General features: G+C 39.7%; 2 protein-coding genes across 10 annotated transcripts; one reads left to right on the top strand and one right to left on the bottom strand.

Annotated features, from left to right (window-relative positions):
* Window positions 1-877: 877 nt before the first annotated feature.
* On the top strand, window positions 878-5,270 carry dync2i2 (dynein 2 intermediate chain 2). The gene is made up of 9 exons (XM_059541632.1): window positions 878-1,266; window positions 1,357-1,608; window positions 1,677-1,786; window positions 1,871-2,028; window positions 2,881-2,990; window positions 3,081-3,248; window positions 4,028-4,260; window positions 4,360-4,517; window positions 4,900-5,270. Exons 1-9 carry the CDS (start codon window positions 1,189-1,191, stop codon window positions 5,136-5,138), a joined length of 1,506 nt encoding a protein of 501 aa, XP_059397615.1. The 5' UTR covers window positions 878-1,188; the 3' UTR covers window positions 5,139-5,270.
* Window positions 5,259-26,197, bottom strand: LOC132130035 (spectrin alpha chain, non-erythrocytic 1). 9 transcript variants are annotated; one of them, XM_059541629.1, is made up of 56 exons: window positions 25,958-26,197; window positions 25,418-25,543; window positions 24,872-25,012; window positions 24,480-24,760; window positions 24,244-24,388; window positions 23,927-24,081; window positions 23,672-23,807; window positions 23,386-23,487; window positions 23,133-23,270; window positions 22,893-23,003; window positions 22,717-22,794; window positions 22,426-22,581; window positions 22,140-22,344; window positions 21,819-22,000; window positions 21,430-21,673; window positions 21,217-21,339; window positions 20,885-21,102; window positions 20,539-20,631; window positions 20,291-20,425; window positions 20,048-20,196; window positions 19,431-19,490; window positions 18,913-19,111; window positions 18,716-18,820; window positions 18,295-18,327; window positions 18,113-18,148; window positions 17,800-17,847; window positions 17,033-17,124; window positions 16,762-16,906; window positions 16,125-16,306; window positions 15,734-15,833; window positions 15,402-15,599; window positions 15,167-15,313; window positions 14,972-15,075; window positions 14,721-14,883; window positions 14,474-14,488; window positions 12,449-12,580; window positions 12,221-12,358; window positions 11,990-12,094; window positions 11,686-11,894; window positions 11,465-11,585; window positions 11,218-11,339; window positions 10,942-11,074; window positions 10,728-10,826; window positions 10,448-10,607; window positions 10,250-10,326; window positions 9,943-10,152; window positions 9,559-9,855; window positions 9,374-9,486; window positions 8,865-8,882; window positions 8,450-8,512; window positions 7,380-7,434; window positions 6,475-6,671; window positions 6,267-6,320; window positions 6,033-6,179; window positions 5,807-5,954; window positions 5,259-5,706 (listed from the first exon to the last, which is right to left on the bottom strand). In XM_059541629.1, the coding sequence occupies exons 1-56, from the start codon at window positions 26,192-26,194 to the stop codon at window positions 5,581-5,583; spliced, it is 7,506 nt and encodes a 2,501-aa protein (XP_059397612.1). In that variant the 5' UTR covers window positions 26,195-26,197; the 3' UTR covers window positions 5,259-5,580. The 9 variants fall into 9 exon arrangements, with proteins under 9 accessions (XP_059397612.1, XP_059397606.1, XP_059397607.1 ...); XM_059541623.1 differs by lacking the exon at window positions 8,450-8,512; XM_059541624.1 differs by lacking the exons at window positions 8,450-8,512; window positions 14,474-14,488 and having other exon boundaries at window positions 12,449-12,588; window positions 14,714-14,883.
* Window positions 26,198-26,669: the final 472 nt, after the last annotated feature.

Here is a 26,669-nt window from a genome sequence, read left to right as displayed (position 1 = left end):
ATTTAGCTTAATTTTGAATTGTATCATCAAAGGTTAGATTTTTTTACTGCTTTGAGCTCTAATGAGTTTGGTTAAAAGGAGACATTTAATCACTGCTTTGGGCCTAAAACGGAATAATTTAAGCCATTTTGATTTATTGACTTGGCATTTTCCAAGAACAGTATATTATGTCTTCTAAAAATATCCACTACATTTTAATTGAATGATATGGGAAAAAATATATATTTTATTATTAATTATAGTGATTTTATATATATATATATAATGTTTGTGTTGGGTTAGATGTTGATCATTTATGGTGAAGGTTATGTACACCGAATTACAGGAAACCCAAGGGAAACGATTGTTTTATCACTTCAAATTATTAATGATAAGATATATTTCTAAAAGTTTAATCATAATGGATTTATTTTAATATAAAAAAAATGGTTTGATGTCACTAGTTGTACGTTTATCGCATGAGATTTTAGTGGACATGTGAGAAAAAAATCACCTTCATAACAAGAACATATTATTTCGTGATTAATGAAAACAAAAAAGTTTATATTAGACGCCAGAGGTTTTTATGTATTTGTTTATGACAGGTTTTACTTTCCTGTGCCTCTCAGTTGTATATAATATTTAGTCAGTATGACTTTTGAAAACGTTCACGTGTTCTTTTTATGAAGCATTTCACCAACTAGTGTTAATTTAGTTTTTGATTTTTTCAAAGCCCAGATGGCACCGATTTGTAAGAACGACCCAGGAAAAATATAATTTTATCATGTAAAACTGAAACTGCTCCGAGTAGGTTGACCAATCAGAAGCTAGCACCAGTGACGTACGTTAGACAGCCAATCATTGATTGGCTCAGTATCCATGGCAGCGCAGTCACGGATGTCACATCCAGGATAACAATGGAGGAACGAACAGTTCTGTGCGGTGGCCAAATACAATAAAATATCGTTCAAAATTAGCAACAATAAGTGTTTTTCCTATAACAGAAGCAGATTTTGATTCGTCGAACATAAAACCTTTTTACATACAACGAATAACCAGCTAATCGTGCTTTATGAAAATAATCGCTAGCTCCCAGCTAACGGTAACGTCTTATTGAGACTTAAGCATTTTGTAGAGATATAAACATAAGTTTTTTGGTCTGAGATAAAGGTTAAATAGTTTATTCTCGCTAGCTGACAAAGTTGAAACATGTTCACGGATGAAACTCTTGACTTAATTGGTGCCGAGTCGACATGGAGAAAGTCACACCAGCAAACACAAGAATCAGTAAGTGAACATTTGCCAGAATATTCATGCTTTTGTAAATATCATTCCTTTTGTGTGACGATATATCGTGTGTCTTTTATTCCCGCACAGAGGAGCTGTCAAACTCTTCCAGTTGACACAGCAGAGGCTGAAACACAAGCCAGAGATGTGTCAGACAACAGCACCCAGACACAAGACCAGATCAGTCAAACACTCTCTCTAGATCGAGACATATCGGACTTTCCTGGTTTGCTGGACTTCTTGCATAAAGTTGAAGACATAGTTATCAAAGAACTGGTGAAAAACTCCAAGAGCCATGCTTTCGATGGGTTTCGAGTGAACTGGGAGGATCAGAATGAGGCGGTGAGAGCCTTGAATGCAAAAATATATTAATAAATCGATTCATAATTGTAAAAATGATTTTTGCACAGGTGTCTTGCATGTACCGTCTTCAGCATGCTGAGGCTCAGGAAAGGGGTCTGCAAGTCACCGGCGTGTCCTGGAACTGCACCGGCTCGGTCATAGGCTGTGGATTCGGCCGGTAACAGCTCTTTCCCCATACAGACACATAAAACCTCCTGCTGTCGTGATTAAAGCAGTTTTAATGTTGTATTTTTGGGGTTAGTGTGGATGATGGTGATTGGAGCAATGAGAAGGCTTATGTGTGCACATGGAACCTGGACCGGCAGAACCTGAACCCAAAGCGGTCGGATGTGATCATAGACGTGCCCACTCCGGTCATGTGTCTGTGCTTCCATCCTGTCAGACCGTCTGTGGTTGCTGGTATGGAAATACATTTACAAAATCATATGCTTTTCAACTTTTTTTTTTTTTATATCCCTTTAAGAATGACACACACACACACACACACACACACACACACACACACACACACACACACACACACACACACACACACACACAGCTAGGTTCATATTTTACCTCATAACCAAATAAACATTAAATGTGTAATGTTTGCATAACCTGAAGCTTAAAATTTTGCATAAAATAGAAAATTTGTGTATTTTAATTAATTTTTTTTCAGTTATTTTCATCATGTTGTTGTGTCACCTTAATAGTACAGAAATCCTGTTTGGATGCAATGTAATTATTTTTTAAATTAGCAATATTAGAGGCAGTAAAACTACTACTATTAAAGATATGGCTAGATAGATAGATTTCCTTTCTGACAGAAATTAATTAATTACTTTTATTTAGCAATTATGTAGTAAATTCATAGTGAATTTGAAGTGACAGTAAGTTAATGTTACAAAAGATTTATTTTTTAAATAAATGCTTTTCATTTGAACTTTTGAATTGGGCATAAGATACTTAAAAAAAAAAATATATATATGTATATATGTATGTATATATATATATATATATATATATATATATATATATATATATATATATATATATATATATATATATATATAATTCTGAAGAGCTGTAAGTCTTAAAGTCTAAAAGAAAAATCTATTTGTGCAAATGATATTCTCCTTGTATTTTTATACTGCAGTATTTGCCACTTATATTCAAAAGTGGAATCCAAACCCTCTGTTGTTACGGATAAATAAATATTGCTGCCTCATTTGGTCCTGTGGCTCAGCTGGTCATCTTTACTGTCATTAGGGGGGCTGTACAGTGGTGAGGTGGTGGTCTGGGACACCAGCCGCTCACAGGACCTCATTCTGGCTCAGACGGGAATGTCTGCAGATACCCACCGTGAACCAGTTTTTCAGGTGTTTAACATATTAAATAAAAATTCTGAAATCTGATCAATCAAGAAGTTTTCAGTGATCCATACCTGCAGATTATTTGTGTGTGCACAGGTCAGCTGGGTCCCAGGAGCTCGCAGAGGGGAGTTTATGGTACTGAGCGCCGGTTCAGGAGGAAGAGTTCTGTTGTGGACTGTTGATGGAGCTGAAGCCAAACTCATCTTGAGTTCTGGATATGCTCTTGTTCAACAGCAGGTGCCTCAGTGTGGAGCAACAAGCAAGGTGGGTGTCACAATATGGTCTTGGCAAAAAAAATATTTTGTAAAAATGGCCAACTGTCCAGTTTTCCTTGTGAAGATGATGTAACGAAACATATATCCTAATGAACCACATGGTTTTTACACATGTTAATGTAATTCTGTTTAGATATGATATCTAATCATTACTGTAATGATCCCAGATAAAAAAAAGAATGTGAAAAAGAATGTGCTACTTTTATGACTTTTTTTATGGCCTGGTGGATCTCAAAAAGCCTGTCATATACAAGTTACATTTATGCTCAAAATCATTAGAAAAAACTTAAACTAATGATTAAAATTTGTTTTTTTTACTTTTTATGATAAGCTATTTTTTTTTTTACCAAATTTTTGTTACTGTACATAGTATGTGACAATTTTTTTATTTGTATCATTGAGATTATATTATAGTCTTTATTTTTTAAATATTTTGTTACAGGTTTTATTTTTGGCATTTTTTTGTTATTTAAACCTTAGGTAAAATTTTTGTTGTTATGTGTATTTGTCTTTTTTTTATACGGCTGTAAAGGTTTTATAATTATATATATGTATATATATATATATATATATATATATATATATATATATATATATATATTTATTTATTTATTTATTTATTTATTTATTTATTTTTTGCTGATTTATTTGTACGTTTTTATGTTCACAGTGCAATAATATAATATACTAATACAATATGGGATGAAATATGACCACATTTTTTAGCTTTCCACCCCAATAATACAACACAATTTTCTCTCCCTGAAGACGCGAGGTAGCACCACTATAGGAGTAACCTCTGTTGCACTTTCCCCGTGGGACCTGGACACATTCCTGGTGGGCTCAGAGGGAGGCCTTGTGCTCAAATGCTCCTTCAGCAGTGAGACAGTGTCAGCAGTGCCCCCTGATGGTGAGAGCGTGACACTGCGGGCCCCCGTACAATTCTCTTTCTCACCACTGGGAGGCCCTGTACACTCAGTTCACTTCTCACCGTTCCATAGGTGAGCTTTGTGCTGTATTTTGTACTGTTATTAACTTATTATAAAATATACTTTAAGGCTTATTGGCAGTAATTGTAACACTGGTGTTTCTGAATTCAGGAATCTGTTTGTAAGTGTCGGGACAGATGGTTTGGCTCACCTGCACACTGTGCTCCAGCCCCGTCCCCTGCTGTCTCTACGGGTGTCCGATTCATACGTGTTTGGGGTGAGGTGGTCACCTACACGCCCTCTAGTCTTTGCTGCAGCGACGGGACAAGGTGAGATGTTGGTAATTCTCCAAAAGGGCACTAAATATAGAGCAGATCTATACTGGATACATTTCATTTATATATTTAAAAATATATTAATGCTGTTTATTATTAATATAATATTGTTAAGTATAATATTAGAAATGAATATTGTTTAAATATATAATTAAAAATTATATATTGTTATTTAGATGTATTTATTGTCAAATATATAAAAAATGTTAGATTAATTTTTAATAAATTATATATATATATCCTTTTATATAAAAAGGATTGCGCTCAAATATTTACTGCACTCTAATAAATAGTTTTAATATAGATAAAAAATTTATATTTAGCATGGTTTGAAGATATTTTATAATAATTAGAAATGTAAACTCTTCACTGGCAGGTTTGGTCCAGATGTTTGATTTGGGTCGGAGGTCTTTAAGGCCAGCTGCCACAGTTGACCAGAACACAAGTGGTCAGCCAACATATTGTCTGGAGTTCAACCCCAAACACACAAATCTGATGGCAGTGGGTAATGCAGATGGTAGTGTCAACATCTGGCAGCTCAGTGCTGAGTTAACAGAACAAGGTGCCAAGGAGACGGCAGTGCTAGAACAGCTGGCCAATGAGGTGGTGGACTGAGTCTGTTTGAGCTTCCTCTTTTCAGACTGTCCTGATCAGGCTTGAGCATTCTTAAAACACATTCACATATCTTCAACTGTACATTTACACTGTAAAATAAAAAAAACACTTGACAATTCCTTCCAGCTATAACCAGTAGCGTTTATTTAAGCACACTGCAGTCTCATGGGTGATGTTACAGCATATCCTCTCTATAGGTTAGTTAAACAAAGCAAAGCACTTAACAGCTAAAACAACCACAATAAAATGCAGACAGATCCACTACACTATTGTTAGTGAAGCATGAGGAATTGTCAGATAAATATGCAGAGTTAAGAGTGATAGCAAGATACAGATATTGTTATAGAGAATTTCAATTCAGATCCATGCAGTTTGGCTGTGTGTTCTTGTGAAGGGGGGAAAACGCATCCCGATTTGTCACTGGCAGGCAGGGGGTGGGGAATCAGTTGACAAAGAGCGAGCGGGTGAATTCCACAAAGTCGAAAGCTGACGGGATCTCGCGGCCCTTGCTGTCCATGTAGGGTTTCATATGGGAAATGCAGTAGTCTGCCTGTTCCTTCGTCAGGTTCTGGAAACACAGAAGTTAAGATCATCTTTCTAACAACCCAAAAATGAAACTGATCTAAAACTACTTTTTTTATAAATGGCATGGGTTTGATATTTTGTACCTGGTAGAGTTCTTCCTTGGTGACGTAAGGTTTGTTCTCGGCACTGAGAGCACGGAAAGCGCTCTCGATCTCCTCGCTTGACTTCACATTCTCGGTTTCTCGGCTGATCATGAAGGCCATGTACTCTTGCAAGGACACGTTTCCATCCCTGAACCAAACAAACCGATGTTAGCTCCATGACAGAAACAACAGAATATTGAGCTCATCCACAGATGATGTTTCTCACCTGTTTGGATCCACTATGTCGAGGATGGACTCGAACTCTGGGTCTGGTTCTCCTTCTTCAACCATGGGCAGGTCATAGCCCAGTGACCGCAGGCAGGACTTGAACTCTTGGTGATTGAGACGGCCAGATTTTTCTTTGTCGAAGTGCCTGAGAAACAAACTTTTCTGTTAAGTTTTCAAGAACACTTAAGTTTAACATTTTAATGTTTTTTTTTCATTAAAGTTAATTGCTCACTTGAACATCATGCTGAATTCCTTCAGGGCCTCTTCTGTTACTCCTGTAGTGTTTCTAGAAGAGAATTACAATAATTAATAAATAATAACAACAATGTATTAAAAGAAAAATTGTATTCTAATAACAATTAATTATAATTCAAATGATAAAAAATGTTTTTAGTATAATATGATGGAAAACTGTTGTGGACTAGTTTGAGAAGTGGCACCTGGCTTGGATCTGTTGTTCCAGGTTGTGTTGCATTCTCATGCCTAGCTGGTCGAGTTGGTCCCACTGTTGGGCCAGACCCACGGTGCTGTGTTCTGTGTATTTATTGTCCAGGATCAGCGCCTCCTCCATGGCTGCTCCCAGATCCTCGATCTTCTTCAGCTGACTGCGCATGGCACGAATCTCCTGGTGCTTGCGCTGCAGAAAAAAACCCAAGGGTTAAGACATAAGAACAGAGCAGTACATTTATTACTGTCTTGGGTTTAAAGCTTAGAAAAGTGTTTTAATGTGTTCTTTCCTACAGACTTCTAAAGTGAACTGTTGAATTCCCATGATCTTTCCATAACTTTCTAGTCATTTATAATGGATGGATATTAAAAAAACTACTTTATATAAATAGGGCACACACAGTAACATTTAAAGAAAAACTTCAGTCAGCATGACTACAAAAATTGTACTCACTATACTATACAAAAATACATTTTTTTTAGAGATCAAAATAACTTTATTTTATAAAATGTATATTTTTAAGATTTTATCAATTTGCATGGCCTGGGAAAGCTCTCGGACTAAATCTAAAATATCTTATACTGTGTTCCGAAGATGAACGAAGGTCTTACGGGTTTGGAACGACATGAGGGTGAGTTATTAATTACATAATTTTAATATTTGGGTGAACTAACCCTTTAATAAAAAAAAAAGAAGAAATGTATTACGCTTTCCACAAAATATTTAGCAGTTTTCAAAGAAAATTCATATAAAATACATTCAGATCGAAAAGATGCTTTGAACAGCAGTGTGCTACTGATTTGAACTAATTCACTAATGCTGATTCATTTTGTTATTCAAAATCGATCAGCTTCATTAAAAAGATATCAAACATCCATTTACTGCTCTCAAACTCACCTTAGTGGCCTCTAGCTGTGACTCTAGAGTTCCGGATTCTTCCACCATGCAGGACCTGCCCCACACACATTATGATGAAACCAGCAGCAGGAGCCCGAGAGCACAAGACACATCCACCCAAAATCATCTCACTCACTCCACATGCCAGTCTACACCTTACAAGAGCGGCTCTCACTAGACTAGCTCAGTTATTAGGTCATTATCAGGAACAAAACCAGTTGTGTTTTCCAGAGATTTAAAAAGGTCTGTTTTAGATGACTCCAGGTTATGCTACTTTGTTTATATGGTTTGCACAACCTGTCATTACGTCTGGTTATGTAACCTACATCTTCCTGGATATCTTGTACCTGATAATAGGACTTACCAATTGTTTTGTTGTAGATATGGAGTACAAACAATGAAGCCACCCCAGAATGCAACTACAGTAAGAAAGTCATGCTAACGAAGCCAAATTATATCCATGGTAATCCAGACCATGCTTGATTAGGGCTGCTGTCAACAGGGTTAGAAACTTCTTATTTGTACCACTGCTTAGTTTTAGTTTAGAGTGTAGGTCTTGCACACTTTTAAAAGAAAAATGTGCAAAATCAAAGATTCAGAGTCTGACTGAACTAAACATATTATAAATGTCTAAAAATTTTAATGCACAGCTGTTCAAACTCAGACCAGAAGATTGAAAATGTCAAAGTACTTTTTCAATCATGGAAATCACATTGCAGTTTCCACCCTGGATCTGGTGCATGAACATTTCCCTCCAGATAAAAAAACTCAATAAATAACAAACATGGAAACAACAAAAAGGTTCAAGAATGAGATGAAGTGTTCACACTCCTCAACATCGGTGCCAAATGAAGCCAGGCTCATTGGATTAAGAAGCTGGAAGGGTTCATCTAAAAAAAAAAAAAAAAAAAAAAAAGCCTCACATCGCAGTGAATGTTAATAAAAAGGAGTGAACACACACACATAAGAGCCTTTACAGTGGGTGTCAGACTCGAGTGCGTGAGGAGAAGAAAACCCAAGAGGTGTGGGGTGAGGGGTGAGAGGCCAATCATAGGAGGAAAAAAGGGAGCCTTCCAGAAAGATCATCATCAACTTCATACTGATAGACCCAGATTACCCTCCGATAGGCTATGCTATTCAGAGACGATGGAAGTGGGAGATGAAGAGGGAATGGAAAAAGAGTGTGAAAAAACAAAGGAATACATCTGGAAATATATAGTCAAAACATACAATAAAATATGCAAAATAAATGTAAAGCGAGATAAAGTCCTTCTTGATGATCTTAAGACACCCTGTATTATTTTGATCCAAATTATTGTTCTACTCTAACATGAAACTCACAAATTCCTGGTTTATTTTATACCAAATCTGTGTTTCTAACACAACAGTTCCTTGACAGTCATTAAATGCTATTAAACAATACATTCACACTCACTTACAAACACAAACATACTATAGTAAAAGAGTAAAAAATGAGATATTAACCCATCCAGAAGGTATGTCCTGATTAGAAAAATGATTCCAAGCATCATTGTAGCAGTGAGAAGGCCGAAGGAATGGGGAAAGAGAGACAAATAGGGGAGGGAGAGAGAGAAAGAAACAGTTAAAACACTGAGCTGTGACATCGCCACTACTCAACACTCACATGAATGCTACTGTGATCAGCACAAAGCCTGCTGTAGCATATCAAGCACAGATGGGTTTATGTTCTGTGATCAATGTGAAAACCATTCACCGATACAGACAACATGGCAAAGCAGGCAATGACTTAAAAGACTGTAGTCACAAAAACAGTTGACATGAATGCAAATGGGCGTCTAAGAAAGTTACATGGAGATCAGGAAAGCTTGATCAAATCCAAACAGATGTGTGTGATTTCATGCAATGTAAACAAATGTGTTACATGCCGTGTGTGTTTGGTCCTCGAGCATAACTCTACAATAATGACATAGAGAAATCAGCACTCTTAATTAGTGCATGCTGGTCCCCTGTACCTGGTCTCCTGCAGCCACTGGTGGAAAGCATTGGCATGTTGGGCAAACTCTTGTCTGAGTTTATCGTTCTCTTCCTGTCTCCTCTGCTCCTTCTGTAGCTCCAGCTCTCGCTCCTATAGAGCAAGTACAAAAATTATTTAACTACTTTATACAAATTCAGTCATGCTTCAGGATCCCATCATCACCTTGATGATTTTTTGAAGGTTCCTCCAGGTCTCCTCTAGAGCCTCCATGGTGAACCAAGTATATGGATTGGAGACCATATGGTAACTCTTGATCTGGCGATCAAGTTCTGCCAGTTGGCTGAAGTCGGCCTCTGCAGAGCTGAGCGAGGAGCGGAAGGCATCATGGGCCTCCCGCAGGGCTCTGATCTCCTCCAGAGAGTTGCACCTCACAGGGTCTGTCAGATCTTCTTCAGCGTTCTCAAACCAGCTGTTGAAGGCTGAGGCTTTCTTGGCAAAGGTGAGGAACAGATCCTCAACCTGGATGGAGTAGTGAACAAGAGAACGGGAGTTTAAGACACACAAACTCCCTATTCCTAACTTCAGGCAAAATTCCATTCTTCAAACCTTTCTGAAGTGCTCCTGGGCTTCCAGAAGCTTCTTCTTGCGGGCAGCGGAGTTAGACAGCAGCTGGTTCCAGCGCTTCATCAGGGTAGCATGACGAGCTTCAATGGCCTTGGATTGCACGTGTTTGGCTGCCAACAGCTGATCTTTCAGGGCTGTGATGTTGGTGATGCCTTCCTGCTGGAAGGCCTGAAGCCCAGCATCAAAGGTTTCCTATGAAAGAGTGGAATAAAACAGTTACAGTAGTAAAGGACCTGCTGTTTTACGACCTATGATTGCATTACACATTTTTCCAAATGCAATGTCACACCTGTTTAGTGAGCAGAGTCTGCACCGAGGAAAGATCACGACCATAGTCATCAGTCTTCAGGCTGTTCTCCTTCTCACCTGATCAAGCCAGTCACATTTGAGTAACAGATTACAAAGCAGCAGAGAAAACACTATTTCTTATCAAACCCTCTTTTAAATGAAAGATTCCTCACATTTGAATGAAATATCATTGACTCACCAATCCAGGACTCCACCACATCAGCCTTCCAGTTGAACTGAAGGAAGGCAGAGTTCTCATCCAGCTTAGACTTCCTCTGAGCTGCAGCGCTCTCCAGCTCCAACACCTTCCCACGCAGGGCCTTCATTTTAGCCATGATGTTCTCCACATTGTGGTTCTCCTGCACAATATTAACAATATGATGAAATATGACTAGCAGGTCACATTTTACTTTAAAGAACCTGTCTGTAATTAAGCATTAAACGGTCAGTATATGGACTTTCTAAAAGTTGAACTGTACCTTTCTGATGAGTTCATCTCCATTGGAACACACATCATTCACTCGGTCCCTGTGCACAGTAAAATCTGTTTCAAAAGCTTCGTGTTTCTTCAGCAAGCCCTAGAAAATAAGAGCCAAATGAATAAAAAATTAAGACACAAGCTAATAACAGAAATATGAAGGTGTGTCCAAGATCAAGGGATAATCAGCTAAATGTGGTTTATATTTTTTGCACCTGCACAGCTGCCAGAGTATCACCGTAATCCTCACTTCCAACCAGGTTCAGTTTCTCATTAATCCAAGCTTCCTCTTCCTCCACATTTGCCACAAACTGCTGGTATTCCAGCGACTCCTCAAGTCTCTGTCCACTAAAAACCAGAAAACCAAATAATAGTTGGTGAGATTTTTTTGATTATTGAGAAAAAAAACAAAAAAACATTGATACAAACATTACAACCCGATCAGAAAAAGATTTGAAAAGAAAAGCAAAATAGTATAATACAGCTCTCACCGAGCAGCAGCCAGATCTTTCAGTTCCCTCCAGTGCTCCACAAACTGGGCCAGCCTCTGCTGGATCTCCTCCTGTCCAATAGTGTTGTCGTCAGACAGCTTCTTCCCAGTTTCCAACACAGACTGCAAGGCCACAAAAATACAGTTAGCATTCAGAATGATGATTCAACTGGCTTTTAAAATGCTCTAATCATTGCTTATTTATTTGTGTGAATTGATATGTAACCATGATGCAGGTGCCTCTTCACCTGAATAGCCGGCTCATGTGCTCCAAGCTCAGCCTCCAGCCTCTTGTGTTTCTTCCTCAGATTCTGTACTCCTGTCAAATCACGTCCGTAGTCCTCCGAGCTCACCAACAACTTCTTTTCCCTAATGAAAGCAATGAATTCAACCTAGTATACAGCCTCAAAAGAATGCAGTTAGTGTGATCAATTATCTAATCAATCACTCAGAATGATGTAAACCATACTTGATCCAAGATTCTTCATCGTCCAGATCCCTGAAGAACTGATGCAGACGATGCGACTCATTCAGCTTGGCACGGCGCCCAGCAGCCATGCTCTTGATTTTGCTAAAGCGCTCGTTAACGGCATCACGCTTATCCTTAACCAGAGAGGTGTCGAAGGCATTGCTGGCCATCAGACTGTCAGCCTGGCCATTAAGATCCTTCAGACGATCCTATAAGATCACAAAAACAAGCATTAATCAGAATATACTGGATTTTGGAAATAACCTAAATGAGTGATCCCTGATCAGTATGTCTGAAAAACTACCTCATGAGCAGAGATGTCAGCCTCCAAAAGCTGGTGCTTCTTAAGCAGATTGTTGACTGAGGCCAGATCTTTGCCGTAATCCTCAGAGGCAAGAAGAGCCTCAACCTAAGAGCACATGAAAAATGTGTATGGATATTGTTATGATTATTATTTATACATTTAAGTCATGATTTACGTCAAGACTTTCTAAGAATGATCCTAAGTAGCAACTGCTAAGTCATATATCAATACCTCAGACAACCAGAAGTCAAAGTCCTTAATGCCAGTGTTGAAGTTCTGCTGCTTGTTTGCCTCCTTCAGTTTTTGACTCTTCTCAGCAGATTTGTTGACAAGGAACTGCCACTGCTCATCCAGAGCATTAAGACGAGCCTGAGAGCAATATGAGCATGACCACAGCAAATTGAGCACAGACTGTAACTCACCATCAGCCTATTTCTGAAATACTTCTAAATTTGTTACCTTTACAGCATCCTCACTTCCAGCACAGGCACCTCTCTGAATGAGAGCATTGCCCGTGTCAATCACCCCACGGATACGATCAGCATTAGCGTGTAACTCAGCCTCAAAAGCCTGGTGCTTCTGGTGCTTGCTCTGAAAGTGTCAATAATGCGAAATACAGCAAAACTGAGCCACACAGTGAAGTCAAGCATGGGTGCGGCTTTGAAAAAGCAATAGCTGGTTTTGTATCTAACTCTACAGATGTGTACATGGCAATGATATAAACTTGTATTTAAAAGAAGCATAAAAAAAGTGAAGTGACTGAATTAACAAACCACCAAACAAGGACCAAACATGTAACGTGGAACTCATACTGTGAACAGGACACAATCAAAGCCTGATGGAACATTCAATAAAATGAACTGGACAGCATCCAGCACACAGTTAACTCTGTGCGGAACCTAGGAGGTGTTGGGGTGTTTTGTTTGAGATCATTCCACATTTTATATCACCCAGAGAGAATGGAAGAAGGAAAAAGCAATTCCAAACAGCTTATCTAAAGCATTTGCTGATACACTCAAAGAAAGCCGGGCTGCTGGTACTCTTAACTGCTTATGGATTCTGGCTGTAGCACACATGTAACAGATTCTGTTGTTTTAACACTATTCCACAAAAAGCAAAGCAGAATTACTTGTTTGAAAGCACCTCTCCACTTTCTCTCTCTGGGTTGACACAGGATTGTGGCTATGTTCGGAATAGCACTCTAACATACTATGTATACTACTTTTGCAGCATGCATGTTCGATGTATTTTGTAAAACCTGTATGCATTACATACAATTGTGTATTTATTTAGTAACATATTTAATCTGTCATTAGTCTCATCTCGAGAGTTGAGCTCCACGTAGCCTATGTCATAAAAATATAATAATGGTTTTTGTTCGGGAGCTTTTATAAAAATAGGGATATTATCATTCATTCTAAATATGACGGCTACTGCGGCTACAAATAAACAGAAACAGACTCGACTGAATAAGCAGGCTATTTTCATAACACTTAAGCGTTAAAAATAAACAAAATAGAAATTATTTCTGTGTGATTAATTTTGAGTCCTGATAAATTAATTCATTATGATCAATGTACCACGTATTCTATAGTAAAACATTGATGCTTTTGAATTTAAATATTTAACAAAGCATGCAAACAAACGGCTGCTTTTATGATGTTTGTTTTGTGATCGCGCTAGTTCCAGTGACTTATTTCTTAGTTTTCTGATAACTTCTCTTTGTTGGTGAAATTATGAGGTTGTATGATGTTGTTCCTGAGAGGCGTGTAAAGGGCGTGTTTTAGTGACACACAGTGGAGCTTCAGGTTCGACTGTGGAAACCCTGCGCTATTCTGGCCTCGGTGCTACTGGCCCGAGGCTATTAGCCCCGCCCGGCTCGCACTGGCCCGACAGTGGAAATGCGGCTACTGTGTGGGATAATGTATCCCACAATGTAATGCAGTCAACTTGACCTTTATTGGCCCGTCACAAACTAGAAAAATTTATTGCGATATTTATGATAAAATGTGATTTAAAAAGGCTGTTTACATCACATATAGTATATGCGTTTATCAAATGTGTAATGTGTTCTGTTTAACATAGTAGTTCATAAAACAGTAGGCAGCATAAAGCATATAATTCTACTACAGTATTCTGAACACAGCCAGAAATTGTCTTTCGCATACTACTTTTTGTCATAGTTTGCTCTTAGATCCACAACACTGTGAGAAGTTCAGCTTTTCTGTGTGGAACTAATTTAAACCAAGACATCCCAACTTCAATAAAAACAACAAAATGGAGGCCACACCCAGAAATAAAAAAATTAAATGATGCAACGATGGGGCGCAGGAAGGGGACAAACAACTGATGATGCTGTACAAAGCGACACATATAATAGACATACGGAACTCAAATACACACTTACAGACAAAACAATAAGACAATAAACAAGTGGAGAGACCTTTTTGGGGTTAGTTAGCTCTGGCACACTACTGCACTTACCAGCAGCTTGGACAGCTAGAAACAGACAATGGGAACAGACAGAGTTTCAGTTTAATTTCCTATATAATAAAACACTTGGGGTTGAGGCGGGGATAATATGAGAAACACATTTTAATTTGCACCTGAATATATTACGGTATTAATATATTTACAAGGTTAGACTTAGGCGGGATATTCCCCTTAATAGCATGTTTGCAAAAATATGCACTTATCTGTCCAGAGAGTGATACCTGAAATTAGATGTTACCTGGATATTGGTGGGGTCCTTGTAAGACTCGTCGGTGGCGGTTTGGAGTTTCTCACTGATCCATGCTTCAATCTCATCCACATCTCTGCTGAACTGCTGCAGAGTCTGGGACTCACCCAGCTTAGAGCGTTTCTCAATCATTTGAGCCTTGAGACGGCGCCACCTGGAGGTTAAAAGGACATACTGCTTTAACAAATCACACATTTTGGACAGATTCACTCAGTGAGAGCAGTATCAAAATGAACCCCTACCTGTCTAAGACCTCATTACGGCGGTTAAAGATCTCGGGTTTGGCATAGTGGTCAGCGCTAATAAGCTGGTCAGCAAAAGATTGCAGTGCTGCAATTTTCTCTTCCTGTGAGCACAGACAAATCAAATAATTCAAAATCAAATTTCAAAATCAAAGTTGAGCTTGACTGCATCATATCACAATGCCGCTTGCTGACCTGCACATTGATAGCCTTATCAAAGTCTTCATGTTTCTTGATGAGAGCCTCCACGCTGTCCAGGGAATCACCCTTGTCATCGCTGGCCAAGAAGGCCTCGCGAGCTGCCATCCAGTTCTCAGCCTGCTCACAGTCACGGTTGAATAGCTGCGGGAGACAAAAAGAAAAATATGATATTTGCCATCTTCAAGTGTCCAAGTTTTGTGTATAAATTGTAAACATGGTCCTTGCTAACCTGAAGCTCCAGGCACTGGTCCAGCATCATCCTGCGCTGGACCCAGGCCTTCTCCAGGTCAGCACGTTCCTGTTCAAGAGCCTCCAGCTTCTGTTGGATTTCAGGGCTGGCGTAGTGGCCACGGGCAAGCAGCTGCTGTCCAAATTGCTCAAATGCCTGGAATGTGCCTGCACGAGCATCAATCTCAGTGCGATGTTCCTACAGATTGTAAATATGTGAGCGTTTAACATATGTTCATGGGATAAACAGGGTTTTGCTAAATATTAACAAAAGAAACTCATCTTATAAACAGCAACTGTAACGAAGTACATATCATTGGTGTTTTTAAGTACCTGATGTCTCTCCAACAGGGCTTCAGCTCCAGTGACGTCCTTGGCCATCTCATCTGAAGACACCAGCCCTCTGATTCCATTGATCCAGGACATGAGATCTCTGGGAGAGAGAAGCACAGATTTGTTTAGTCTGTTCATTATTACTGCTCTGATGTCATAAGGCCAGGACACACCAAGCCGGCTTCAAAGAACTAGTGGCGAGGAAAGCCGATTGGTGTTCTCATCTTGTGCAGACTGTCACTGACGTGAGCCTGCCGAGAGCCGACGTGTGGAACACACCAAAAAAAGTAACCCCACAGATTATCGCCAACGGCCTATACAGTTTCTCCAAATTGTTTGTTTTGCATATTTTAAACGCTCTTTCCATCCCTCTTTTTTTCCTCCTCCTCACCTGAAGTCACTGAGGAAGCGCTGCAGGTCGTGAGAGTTGCCCAGTTTTTCTTTGCGTTGGTCAGCACGACCCACCAGGCTGCTCCAGGCTGTGTTCAACTCGGTGCACTTCTCTTGGATGTCGTCCACAGCCTCAGGATGAGACTGAATCAGACGCTCTGCAGTCTCACCAAGAGAGTTCACCTGCCCCAGGGAGAAAATTATATATCAATCATGACAACTCTAACAATAACTTGATATGACAATATTAATGTTTTTGTTATTTGCGGACTAGATATTTGTTATTTGTTTGACATGCTGCTGCTGCAGCTTGAATAGGCACACATAAATCCTGTAGCAGACTTAGACAGGTGGTGCTGGGGGAAGTGGTGGGTTTTAGAGGAACTCTGATTGCTTGTTGCAGAACCAATTTACAGCGAACACAGTACCAGACTATTTCAATGTTGTACAAGCAAGCTCATGGCTGCAGAATCAGCAGAGGACAATCAGCTTGTGCCGTGTAGTAAATAATGTGATCAGTAGCAGCTTGCATCTAAAGGACCTATCAGACAGTGCCATATAGAGTTTCATGACTGAACTAGATATTTAGTAAATGTTCTGTTAGGAATGAACCACACCAAAAATGGTTAACATTTTACCTTGTCTCCTAGAGCGGCCAGATCTCTCTCAAAGCCTTCGTGCTTACGCTGCAGAGCCTGCACGCTGGCGAGATCATGGCCGTAGTTATCAGTGTTCAGGGCTTGGTTCTTCTCTTCAATCCATTCCTTAGTCTCATCTGCATCCCTGTAAATCACACACTGAGCTGAATTCCTCTGCACTTCATGTGGCTCACATCATACATATATAACATGAACAAAACAGGATGTATAATAAATAATTTTGATGTTAATCAGTGGCATATACATGTACCTGTGGAACCTCTGCACCTCATGAGCACTACCCAGCATGTTGCTTCTGTCTTCAGCCAGCTGCTGCAAAGCCCTCCAACGGTTGTTCAGCTCCTACACACGAACATAAAACCATTAGCAGCTAATCAAAGGTCAGATTATAGGTCCAGTTAAAACAATGATTGGATCCCAGACAGCGGATTTGACTCCCTGAGGTTACGTCTTAAATAAAATAAATTAACTGATTGGAAACAAAAAGTTGTCATTCCGACATTCAGAAACATGAAATTAAACAGCCAACCCACTATCCAAAGCACCACATGAATGACTCTATATCCTTTGCACCATATTTGCACTTCATATCAGTAGCAAAAGTAACAGTATGGGTGAGTGGCATAAACAGAAAGGCTACAACATTAAAGTGCATAGGATGAGTGACGACATTTAGCAAATATGGAAAATTTGGGTGGGTGCATTAGCCACAAACTGAAAAAGTAGCGTTAATGTATTCTAGAATGGTTGTTTTACCTCCACCAAAACATATGGTGTGAAGAAATAAAGGAGTTATTTTAAATAGTCAACAAAGACACATGAATGGAAACAAAGGGAGGGGGATGCAAATGCACAGTTGATGGTTCAGTAAAAGGATGTAGGGAACAAGAAACCATGGTAAGAGTACAAGACCACCATGATGAGTAAGTCCTCCATGTACATGGGGCACAATGCAGGATTTAGCGGGATCGGTTGAGAAAAGGTTTAAAGACTGAAACAAAGAACCTAGAATCTTACCTTAATAGTATTAAAGTTGGCCGTTGTTTGAACAGCCAAGCGAACAGACTACATTGAGTAAAAAAATGTGTAAAAAAACAGAGAGAGGGCAGGAAAAACACACCAGTCAAGAAAGTGTCACAAAAGGAGTTACAAGAACCAGACTGTTCTTGTCTTTCTGTAACCACAGTATCCAAAATCCTCTGTGGATGACATACAGGCTAAACAAGACCCTACATAAAAACTAAACAAGCATCAATTTCAGTGACCCAAGATAAGATGATATAATAGATTAAATTTAAAGCATTTCAAATTCAGCAATATGCTATATTACCTTCCATGGAGATGCACCTTTGGAATCTGGTTCATCCTGTGATATATATACAATAAATAGAAGCATTTTACATAATAATAATAATAATAATAATAATAAAAAACACTGTATGATATTCATGTGTTTGTTTCATGAGGACAACACAACTGTTGTAGAGACAAGATGAATGGAACAATAATGACCTTGCCAGGAGCTGAGCCCAGCATCTCTAGTTGCTGAAGGTTGGATGAAGGGGTGATGTGAAGGAATGAAGGGTCACAAGGACAAAAGGGAAAAAATAAGTAAGATTACCAAATCTACAAAGCTCATGAATTCAGGCATATAAATAGGAGTACTACTCATTTATACTCTTCCAAGTTTCAATTTAAACAAAATCGATGAGTGGAATGACTCAAAATATAGAAAACATCATGATGTACACTACCATCAGAAAGTTTGAGCTTGGTTAAAGTTTTTTTTTGTGTTTTAGAAAGAAGGCTAGTATGCTTACCAAAGCTACACTTATATGAACAAATATACAGTAAAAAAAAAAACGGACCCCAACATTTCAAAGGCAATATGTTTAATCAAATTCACTGTATTTAAAGTGTTTTTTAGTCATACCTGGGCCTGCACAACAGGAGCCTCTTCAGCCATCAGTCCTTCAGACTCCAGCTCAGATGCCACCTTGTTTATGTCCCTCAGCCGAGACTCATTTGCTTTCAGATCCTAGTAAACAATAAAAAAACAAGTTTAGAATCAGTGAACACGTATTAGTGAACACAAGTTTCCAGTGATAAATGAGTTTAGGAAAAACATACCTTCTGGAAGTCATCAAACTTCTTCTGCAGCACTTCCACTTGCTCCAGATCAGAGCCGACCTCCTCATTAGTAAGCGCTGACTCTTTCTCATTGATCCACTGCTGCAGCTCGTTTGCCTCACGGAAAAGCATGAACTTCTTGCAGCTCTTCTCCAGCATGTCCTTCCTCTTCTCTCCCAACTCTTGCAGTGTACCATACCTAAAGAGAGAGGTCAGAGCCTTTCAACGCTGGGACTGAAACATCTCCTTCTAGGAGAGGAAATGGGAAATGGAAAGGGGTTCACAACTAATGCCAAGAAATCGGTATAGCGACCGAAAATGCAGAGTGAAACATCTAGATACCAATTCTACAAAAAAAAATACTCTGAAGAGATGTAAACATCTATTCCTTGATGGAATAGAAGAGGAAGAAGAATGAGACAATGATCTGATGAACAGACAGAATGACAGAAGACCTTAAGCATGAGAGAAAACAGCACGATAAAAGGGGAATGTGGATGAACACAGTTCCTACTCACAGTTCCTCCACCTGCTTCATGCGCACAGACACGCTGCACACCTCCTTGGTGACCACAGTCCTGCCACAGGGCAGTGCAAGCAGACACATGCAAGCATTTAAATTAAGATAGAAAAGAAAGGAAAAAAAGAGGAGTAATGAAGGGTCAGAAACACTATTAAGTGTTAGTTTTTAACAGATTCCTTATTTGAGCTGCAGGAAGAATAAAGATGCAAAGATCTTAAGAAGCTTTGTGTTAAAAGGAAATGATTTTGTTGGAATGTAAGTTGTAAGGTTGAAAAAAATTACAGATAAAATTTTCACATTAGGGCCATCAATTAAAATTATGAATTAATATTTCTTAATATTTTTTTGTGGAAACAGTTATCCTTTTTTCAGGAAACATTTTTCTTTGATGAACAATGTTCAAAAGAACAAATGTGATTTTTTTTATATAACATTATAAATGTATTTACTGTCACTTTCAATCAATTGAATGAATCCTTCCTGAATAAAAAAAAAAATTTTCCTTCTGACCTCAAACTTTTGAGACATTGATAGCCCGAATGCATACTAAACAAAGTAAGAATTCTGCCCACAATCATTTGATTAGAAAACCAAAGGCAGAATGACTCTTACTGATTCTCAATCTGTTCCTGTCGCAGAGCAATGCTGCCCTGTTCGTTTAGCAGATTCTCGCGAGAGGAAGATTGAGTCGGGTCCAACTTCTTCACGTACGCTGCGGGAACAAAGCCCTGCCTGTCGTTCACTTCCACTTTCCACCAGTCCTGAAACAAGATATATTTCTTTCATGAGTCCAAGCGTTCATCTGGATTCAAACTGGCATGCTAAGTAACACATGTAGTGTGCCCTATTAATCACCTTGTTGGTGCTGTTGAGCAGAGTCAGGATGTCGCCCTTCTTCATGGTGACCTCACGTGGACTCTTCTCCTGGTAATCGTACAAAGCAAGAACCAGCTCCTTGCCGGTCTCATCATCAGTGGGGGCCACTTGTTGCTGTTAATTTAAATCAGTGAAAAAGGACCACATTTTCATTGCCATAACACTGAACAGAGGATTACATGTTATATTCCTTTGGGCAATGCAGAAGTGTTATTATGTGATCTTACTCTGCAGGCCTCAGCTTGTTCTTTTAAGGCCTGAATGCTGCTGCCATATGCACTCAGATCAGACATCAGTGCCTCGTGCTTCTTCAGCAGAGCCTGTAAATAATAACACTAACATGTTAGAGCCATCTAATTACTTTTTATACAAAACTGCAATTTAAGTTGCCACAAAAGTACTTTAAACATCTTATGATGTATGAAGGATGCTATATGAAATGATCACCAAGATCACCAGAAAACCACTGAATTATTTTCTGAAATATTTTGAAATATTATTACATTGCTTTTTTCGCTAAAATATTAGTTTCTAACTAGTTTGATTCTAGATCCAGCCCTCCTCCTTGTTTACCTCTGCAGAGTCTTCATCCTTGCCATAGTCAGTGCTTCCTACAATGGGCTCCTTCTCTCTCATCCAAGACTCAGCCTCATTGGCATCAGCAAAGTACTGCTGAGCCTGAAGGGAGTCCTCCAGATCCTGTCTACGCTGGGCAGCTTTTCCCTTTAGTCCATCCCAACGATTGTGCAGATCTTGCAATTTAGCTTTCACATCCTCCTCTGCAAAATGGCCTGAAAAGGGGAAAAATCTTTGAATAATAACAAAAAATGTTCTGAACCAATGCCTAGTAGAAAGTCAGTGTCTTATGAAAGATTTCAATAGAATTAAGCTAGAATTAAATATACCCTCTTCAATCATGGCCTCTCCCTTCTGAGTAACAGCCTTGATTCGGGGTTCATGGCCAGAGATTTCCGCCTGCAGAGCCTGGTGTTTCTTCAGAAGGTTCTGGACTCCAATAAGGTCTTTTCCTGAAAGAGTATGAGAAAATAAATGTTTTAAGAATATAAATATTTTATAGTAATTTCAGATTTAATGTCATGTAATTTAACCACACTAACCCCTGTTTGTAGAGGAAGCAATGGGTTCCTTTTCTCGGATCCATGTCTCCTCATCTTCTACATCCCTGAAAAGTTGCTGAAGGCGCAGAGAGTCTGACAGCTTTTGTTTGCGTGCGGCCATGGGCTCCTTTAGACCCTCGTAGCGTGCCACCAGAGCCTCTTGTTTTTTGCGGATGTTATCAGCATCAAAATGACCAGCCTCCTGGAACTGCCTGGCCTGAATAGTAATGCCATCAATGCGGTCCTGTAAAAAGGTGAGAAACAAACTGTTAGTTAAGATGAAGAAAGTTCAGTTTAAAAAAAAAAACCTGCCAATTGCACCAAATCATACAAGAAACAGTGTAAATATCCAATATCCTTTACTTTGGATATCATTAAGAGATTGTTACCTGGTGGGCAGCCACATCAGCCTCCAGCAGAGCATGCTTCTTCTGAAGGTTCTGAACGCTGGTCAGATCTTTGCCAAAGTCATCTGAGGCTAGGTGTCCCTCCACCTCATACAGCCACAGCTCAATGTCCTCTACATTACGATTGAACTGCTGCTGCTGGTTCGCTTCACGCAACTTAATCCCTGAGAGAGTGATTTATGTGATATCACTGAATATCTGCCTTCTGTTTCATATTTACCATTAATAAATCAGATAAACAGTTTTAACTGCTGTCTCTTCCTGTCAAATAGGTAGTACTATCATACTGTGCCTTTTTTTCACCTTTGAGTTCAGTTGCCTCTAGAAGTTTCTTCCACTGAGAGCTGACCTCTTCCATTCGGGTGGACACCTCGCTGGAGGCGTAGTGTTTCCCATCAACCAGCTCCTGGCCTGACTTCTGCAGTGCATCAATGCGACTCTGATTAGCAGAAAGCTCAGCTTCAAATGCTTGGTGCTTCTGCACCTTCCCCTGCAGGTTGGATGGGTCCTGAAAGAGAAGGAATAAAGGGTGAGAGAAAGAAGGAAAAATAATCAAAAGATTCCAAATGTGCAAAATAACTGAAAAAACCTTGTAGGCCTCATCAGTGGCAGTCTTCATTTTCTCATTGATCCAGCTTTTGAGCTCATCAGAGTCCCGAAAGAACTGCTGCAGATGGAAAGAGTCCTCCAGGGCTGCACGGCGAAACTGAGCACGCTCGTGAAGAGCATTGCGTCTGCTCAGCAGCTGAAGTAGAAAAAAAAGGTGTTCAAGTCATAGTATTACCAGTGATACAGCACTTCTGTCAGCAATAAACTGAAGGGAGGAAAGTGCTTGCGAGGCTGCAGTGAAGGAAGTTTCAGGGTGCTAATCTCCACTTACTGCATCTCTGCGAGTGGCCACATCCTCCTTGGCGTAGTGATTATTCTGGATCAGTTTGGTGGCAAATTCATCCAGGGCCTGTATATTTCAGTGGAGAATTAAAAGGAAACGGAGTAAGATTTGTAAAACTGATTATTTAAGCCTTGAATTTTACATCAGACTGTGTGATTTCTTACAGTGATCTTCTCTTCCTGGGCACTGAGGGATTTCTCAAAGTCTTCATGTTTCTTCAGAAGAGCTTCAACACTATCCAGAGAGTCACCCAAATCTTCATTCAGCAGGAAAGCCTTTGAAGAAGACAGTTTGAAATGTCTAAATCTTTGCTCTCCGTTGTAAACAACATGAAAGTGTCCCACATTTAAGAGAAAGTCGTTAGGCTGATCCTCACAATAAAAGAAGTCCAGATTAATTTTTACCTCTTGCTTGCTCATCCAGTTGTCGACCTGCTCAGTGTCTCTGTAAAAGAGCTGCAGGTCCATGCACTGCTCATACTGCTGCCTGCGTAGCTCCCACAGCTCCAGAAGAGACACTTTCTCTTCAGACAGGATGCCCAGCTACACCAACAAACACAAAATGAGGGTCATTCAGAAGCTCACTTTAGAATTAAAAATGCATCAATGATGAGTTTAAAAATAGCCTACAAAAACACAGATCCAAGGTCAGACACACCTTTTCCTTGACTTCCTCAGAAGCATAATGTCCGGTGTTCAGCAGAGCCTGCCCAGCCTCATCGGTAGATTTGAAACTGTCCTCATGAGCATCAATCTCACCCTGGTAAAACATAATGGGCATTATGGTCTTTCAGTGTCAAGCATCCTTGGTAGAGCAATAATATAAGTGCAATGCAAAACAGGCAAATCACAGTTTTAAAAGAAAGGTTATAAATACTTTATTTACTATCCAAACATCATTTTCCCATGTTGCTTTACTTGTTTAGAGTTTCAAAGTTCAATACCTTATGCTCTTGGTGGCGGTCAAGTAGGGCCTCAGCCCCAGCCACATCATTGGCCAACTCATCTGCATTGATCAGAGCCTTCATCTCCGTCACCCAGCTGGTCAGGTCACGGAAATCTGCAGTGAAGCGCTGCAGCCTAGAAGCAAGACAACAAACATAAGATCACAAGCTAGCTCTGTGTAAACTTAACTTAAAATCTCATCAACCAATCAGTTTGAAGCAGTGATCAAAAGCAAAAGGTGTATCCTAACCTACCTGTAGGAGTCATTGAGCCGAGCATGTCGCTCAGCTGCCAGGGTACGGATCTGCTCCCAGTTGGTAATGAGTTCATCTCTTTTCAGGTGGATCTGAGAGGCATTCTGGGGGTGTGTCTGCTGCAGACGGTCCGCCTCACCACCAAGAGTGTTTACCTGAAGACAGAAGAAAATGACTTATGACTGTACAATGCTTGCACATTCTGTAGTACATCTCTGCATTAAATTAAATGTACATAAATAAAATAATGAGAGAATAAATGTATAAATGTTATGGGCAGGTCTGTTTTGTGGGATATATATATATAAAAAACTGACCTTGTCCTCCAAGGCCGCCAAGTCTCTTTCCAGTCCTTCGTGCTTCCGGAGCAGGGCTTGAACACTGGCAAGGTCACGACCAAAATCATCAGATGCCATCAGCTGCTCCTTCTCCTTAATCCAGCTGATTGTCTCATCCACATCCCTGTAGGTCAGAACAGAACATTTTAATAACTAAAGTCAAACCAACAAATTTGTATATAAATTAGTGATTGCAAATGTCTTAAATAACTCACCGGTTGAAACGCTGCACCTCAGCAGCTCCAAACAGCTTGCCCTGCCTCTGCTGAGCCAATCCCTTCAGCCTCTGCCAGGCAGAGTTCACCTCCTCCTGCTTCTTCAGGATGAGCTCGGCCTCGGGATGGTTCTCCTGGGTTAGTTTACCGGCTGCCTGGTTCACCTCATTCACACGCTCCTCATGGGCTGCCAGGTCTGTCTGGAACTCTTCAAACTTCTTCTGCAGAACCTCCACATGCTCCAGGTCCTGGCCAAGCTCCTCTGAGGTGGCAATAGCTTCCTGCAATGAATTTTTTGTCAGGGTGCCTTCAAATATATTAGGTGAAATATTTTTCAGCACTGACCAAACATTTATACAGTGCAATAAATGATGTCTAGTCTGGTTTCTCACCTTGTCACTGATCCAGTCCAGGGCATCCTCACACTCACGGAGGTACTGCACCAATTTCTGGGCCTGCAGGAGACGCACTCCCTTCTCTTTAGTCTTCTGCAGCAGCAAGTCCCACAGACGGTGAAGTTCCTCTAGACGGGTCTGAATTTAAAGAGGTGACAAAGCCAGACAATTAGGATCAAAACAAACTCAAAACAAAACAAAAAAGTTTAAGGACAGCTCAGTTTTAGTCTAGAAATATATTTTTGCGGAAAAAGAATGTCAGTTTGAATAGAAAGACTGAATAAGAAAGACTGAAAAAGAACACAGCACTCAGTTCCTTCAAGAGAAATGCACTTTAAAAGGTAGTAGAACAAATAAAAAATAAACCTATTTCACCGCACTCAATACCTACTGGAATAAAAGTGCCATAATTGACACTTTTTACAATTGGTCGCTGAGTGGTCCGGTAAGGCGTGAAAGACTGATCCATATAAGATAAAGTTACATTTCACCTTTCTCCATTATTGAACTCTAGCATGTGGTATTGAAAAGAAAGAGCCTTACTCGAATGGTTTCAGAGGCAAAGTGGCTCTCAGATATCATGAGATTGCCGGTCTCATCCAGTTTAATGATGGCTCCAGCATTAGCCTGCACCTCTGCCTCAAAGGCTTGATGTTTCTGGAGCTTTCCCTAAGACAAGGGGGAAAATGCTGTATTAGACAAATATAGTGGTAAAGACAAGATGCAGCATATGCAGATTTATGTTTTTAAACATTGTTTATTGTGGAAATGCATTTCTTTAGAGAAGTTTGCCACTTTGTAAGGCCTGATTTCAACCAATTGCATAAATCTTTATCAATGTCTGCATAAATCACAACACAAACCTTGTGACCAAAGTCACTGCAAGCACGTGTTCATTTACTGTATTCAAGCTATTATAATCTGATGACCCTATAAAGTAATTCACTGTTGATTACAGCAGACAGACCCTGTCAAGGAATTTACAGCTTAAAGGAAGAATCACTTCAAGAATAGAGGTGACAACACATTTTTCCCTGAGAGATCTCAGAAAGGGCATTTAGGGAACTTATTTTTTTCTCTCACTTGTAGGTTACTGGGGTCCTTGTAGTTCTCATCAGAGGCAATCTGTAGCTTCTCCTGGATCCATTTCTCTAGCTCATCTGCATCTCGACGGAAGAACTGGAACCGGTAAGAATCTTCAAGCTTCTGTCTGCGTACAACGGACAGCTCCTTGAAACGATGGTAGCGATCCAGAACCTGCTGTCGGCGTTCCTGGATGTCGTCGGCTGACTCCAGGACTTTAACTCCACTGATATCCATTTTCTAAAAGAGGGAAAAGTTCATTAATAAATCTCCAAATGTAAAAGTTCTTGCATGTGAACTTGGGCTTTGAAAGCAAATGTAAAAAATGTAAATATATTTTTGAAGACCCTTAGTGTGGCCTTCTGATCAGAATGGAAATAGAGTACAGCAATAGTGTTTTTTTAAAGGAAACAATGGGAAATTCCACGTAATAGCAAAAAAGGATTTAAAGAATTTATACTACAACTTTCAATGTTTTCATTAAAACAATTTTGTACTGACGCAAATAAAATAAAATAAATAATAATAAAATGACACCATCAAATCTGTATGGAACAAACAATCACTTAAGGGAGGAACCTAAAATCAGGCAGACATTTCTCCCCAGCTCTCCCCAGCAATGGCCAACAGCTGAGCCCCTGTGCAAATTCCTAACTCTTCTGAGCAAACCGGCACAAAGAGAGTGCTGCCATCAGCCCCCTGCTGACTGAAC

This window comes from Carassius carassius, chromosome 47, assembly GCF_963082965.1.
Source record: "Carassius carassius chromosome 47, fCarCar2.1, whole genome shotgun sequence".
NCBI classification, from domain to species: domain Eukaryota; kingdom Metazoa; phylum Chordata; class Actinopteri; order Cypriniformes; family Cyprinidae; genus Carassius; species Carassius carassius.
The sequence above is the reverse complement of the archived record's forward strand: the minus strand, read 5'-3'. Positions and strand labels throughout refer to the sequence as shown.

Excerpts from the sequence above, each read along its gene's own strand:
- dync2i2 (XM_059541632.1), top strand. The coding sequence starts at position 1,189 with ATGTTCACGGATGAAACTCTTGACTTAATTGGTGCCGAGTCGACATGG. Across the intron at positions 1,267-1,356 it reads ACCAGCAAACACAAGAATCA|AGGAGCTGTCAAACTCTTCC; the intron begins GTAAGTGAACAT and ends ATTCCCGCACAG. Across the intron at positions 3,249-4,027 it reads AGTGTGGAGCAACAAGCAAG|ACGCGAGGTAGCACCACTAT; the intron begins GTGGGTGTCACA and ends CTCTCCCTGAAG.
- LOC132130035 (XM_059541629.1), bottom strand. The coding sequence starts at position 26,194 with ATGGATATCAGTGGAGTTAAAGTCCTGGAGTCAGCCGACGACATCCAG. Across the intron at positions 23,004-23,132 it reads ACTGGATGAGCAAGCAAGAG|GCTTTCCTGCTGAATGAAGA; the intron begins GTAAAAATTAAT and ends TCTTCTTCAAAG. Across the intron at positions 10,827-10,941 it reads ATACTCTGGCAGCTGTGCAG|GGCTTGCTGAAGAAACACGA; the intron begins GTGCAAAAAATA and ends CTTATTTTCTAG.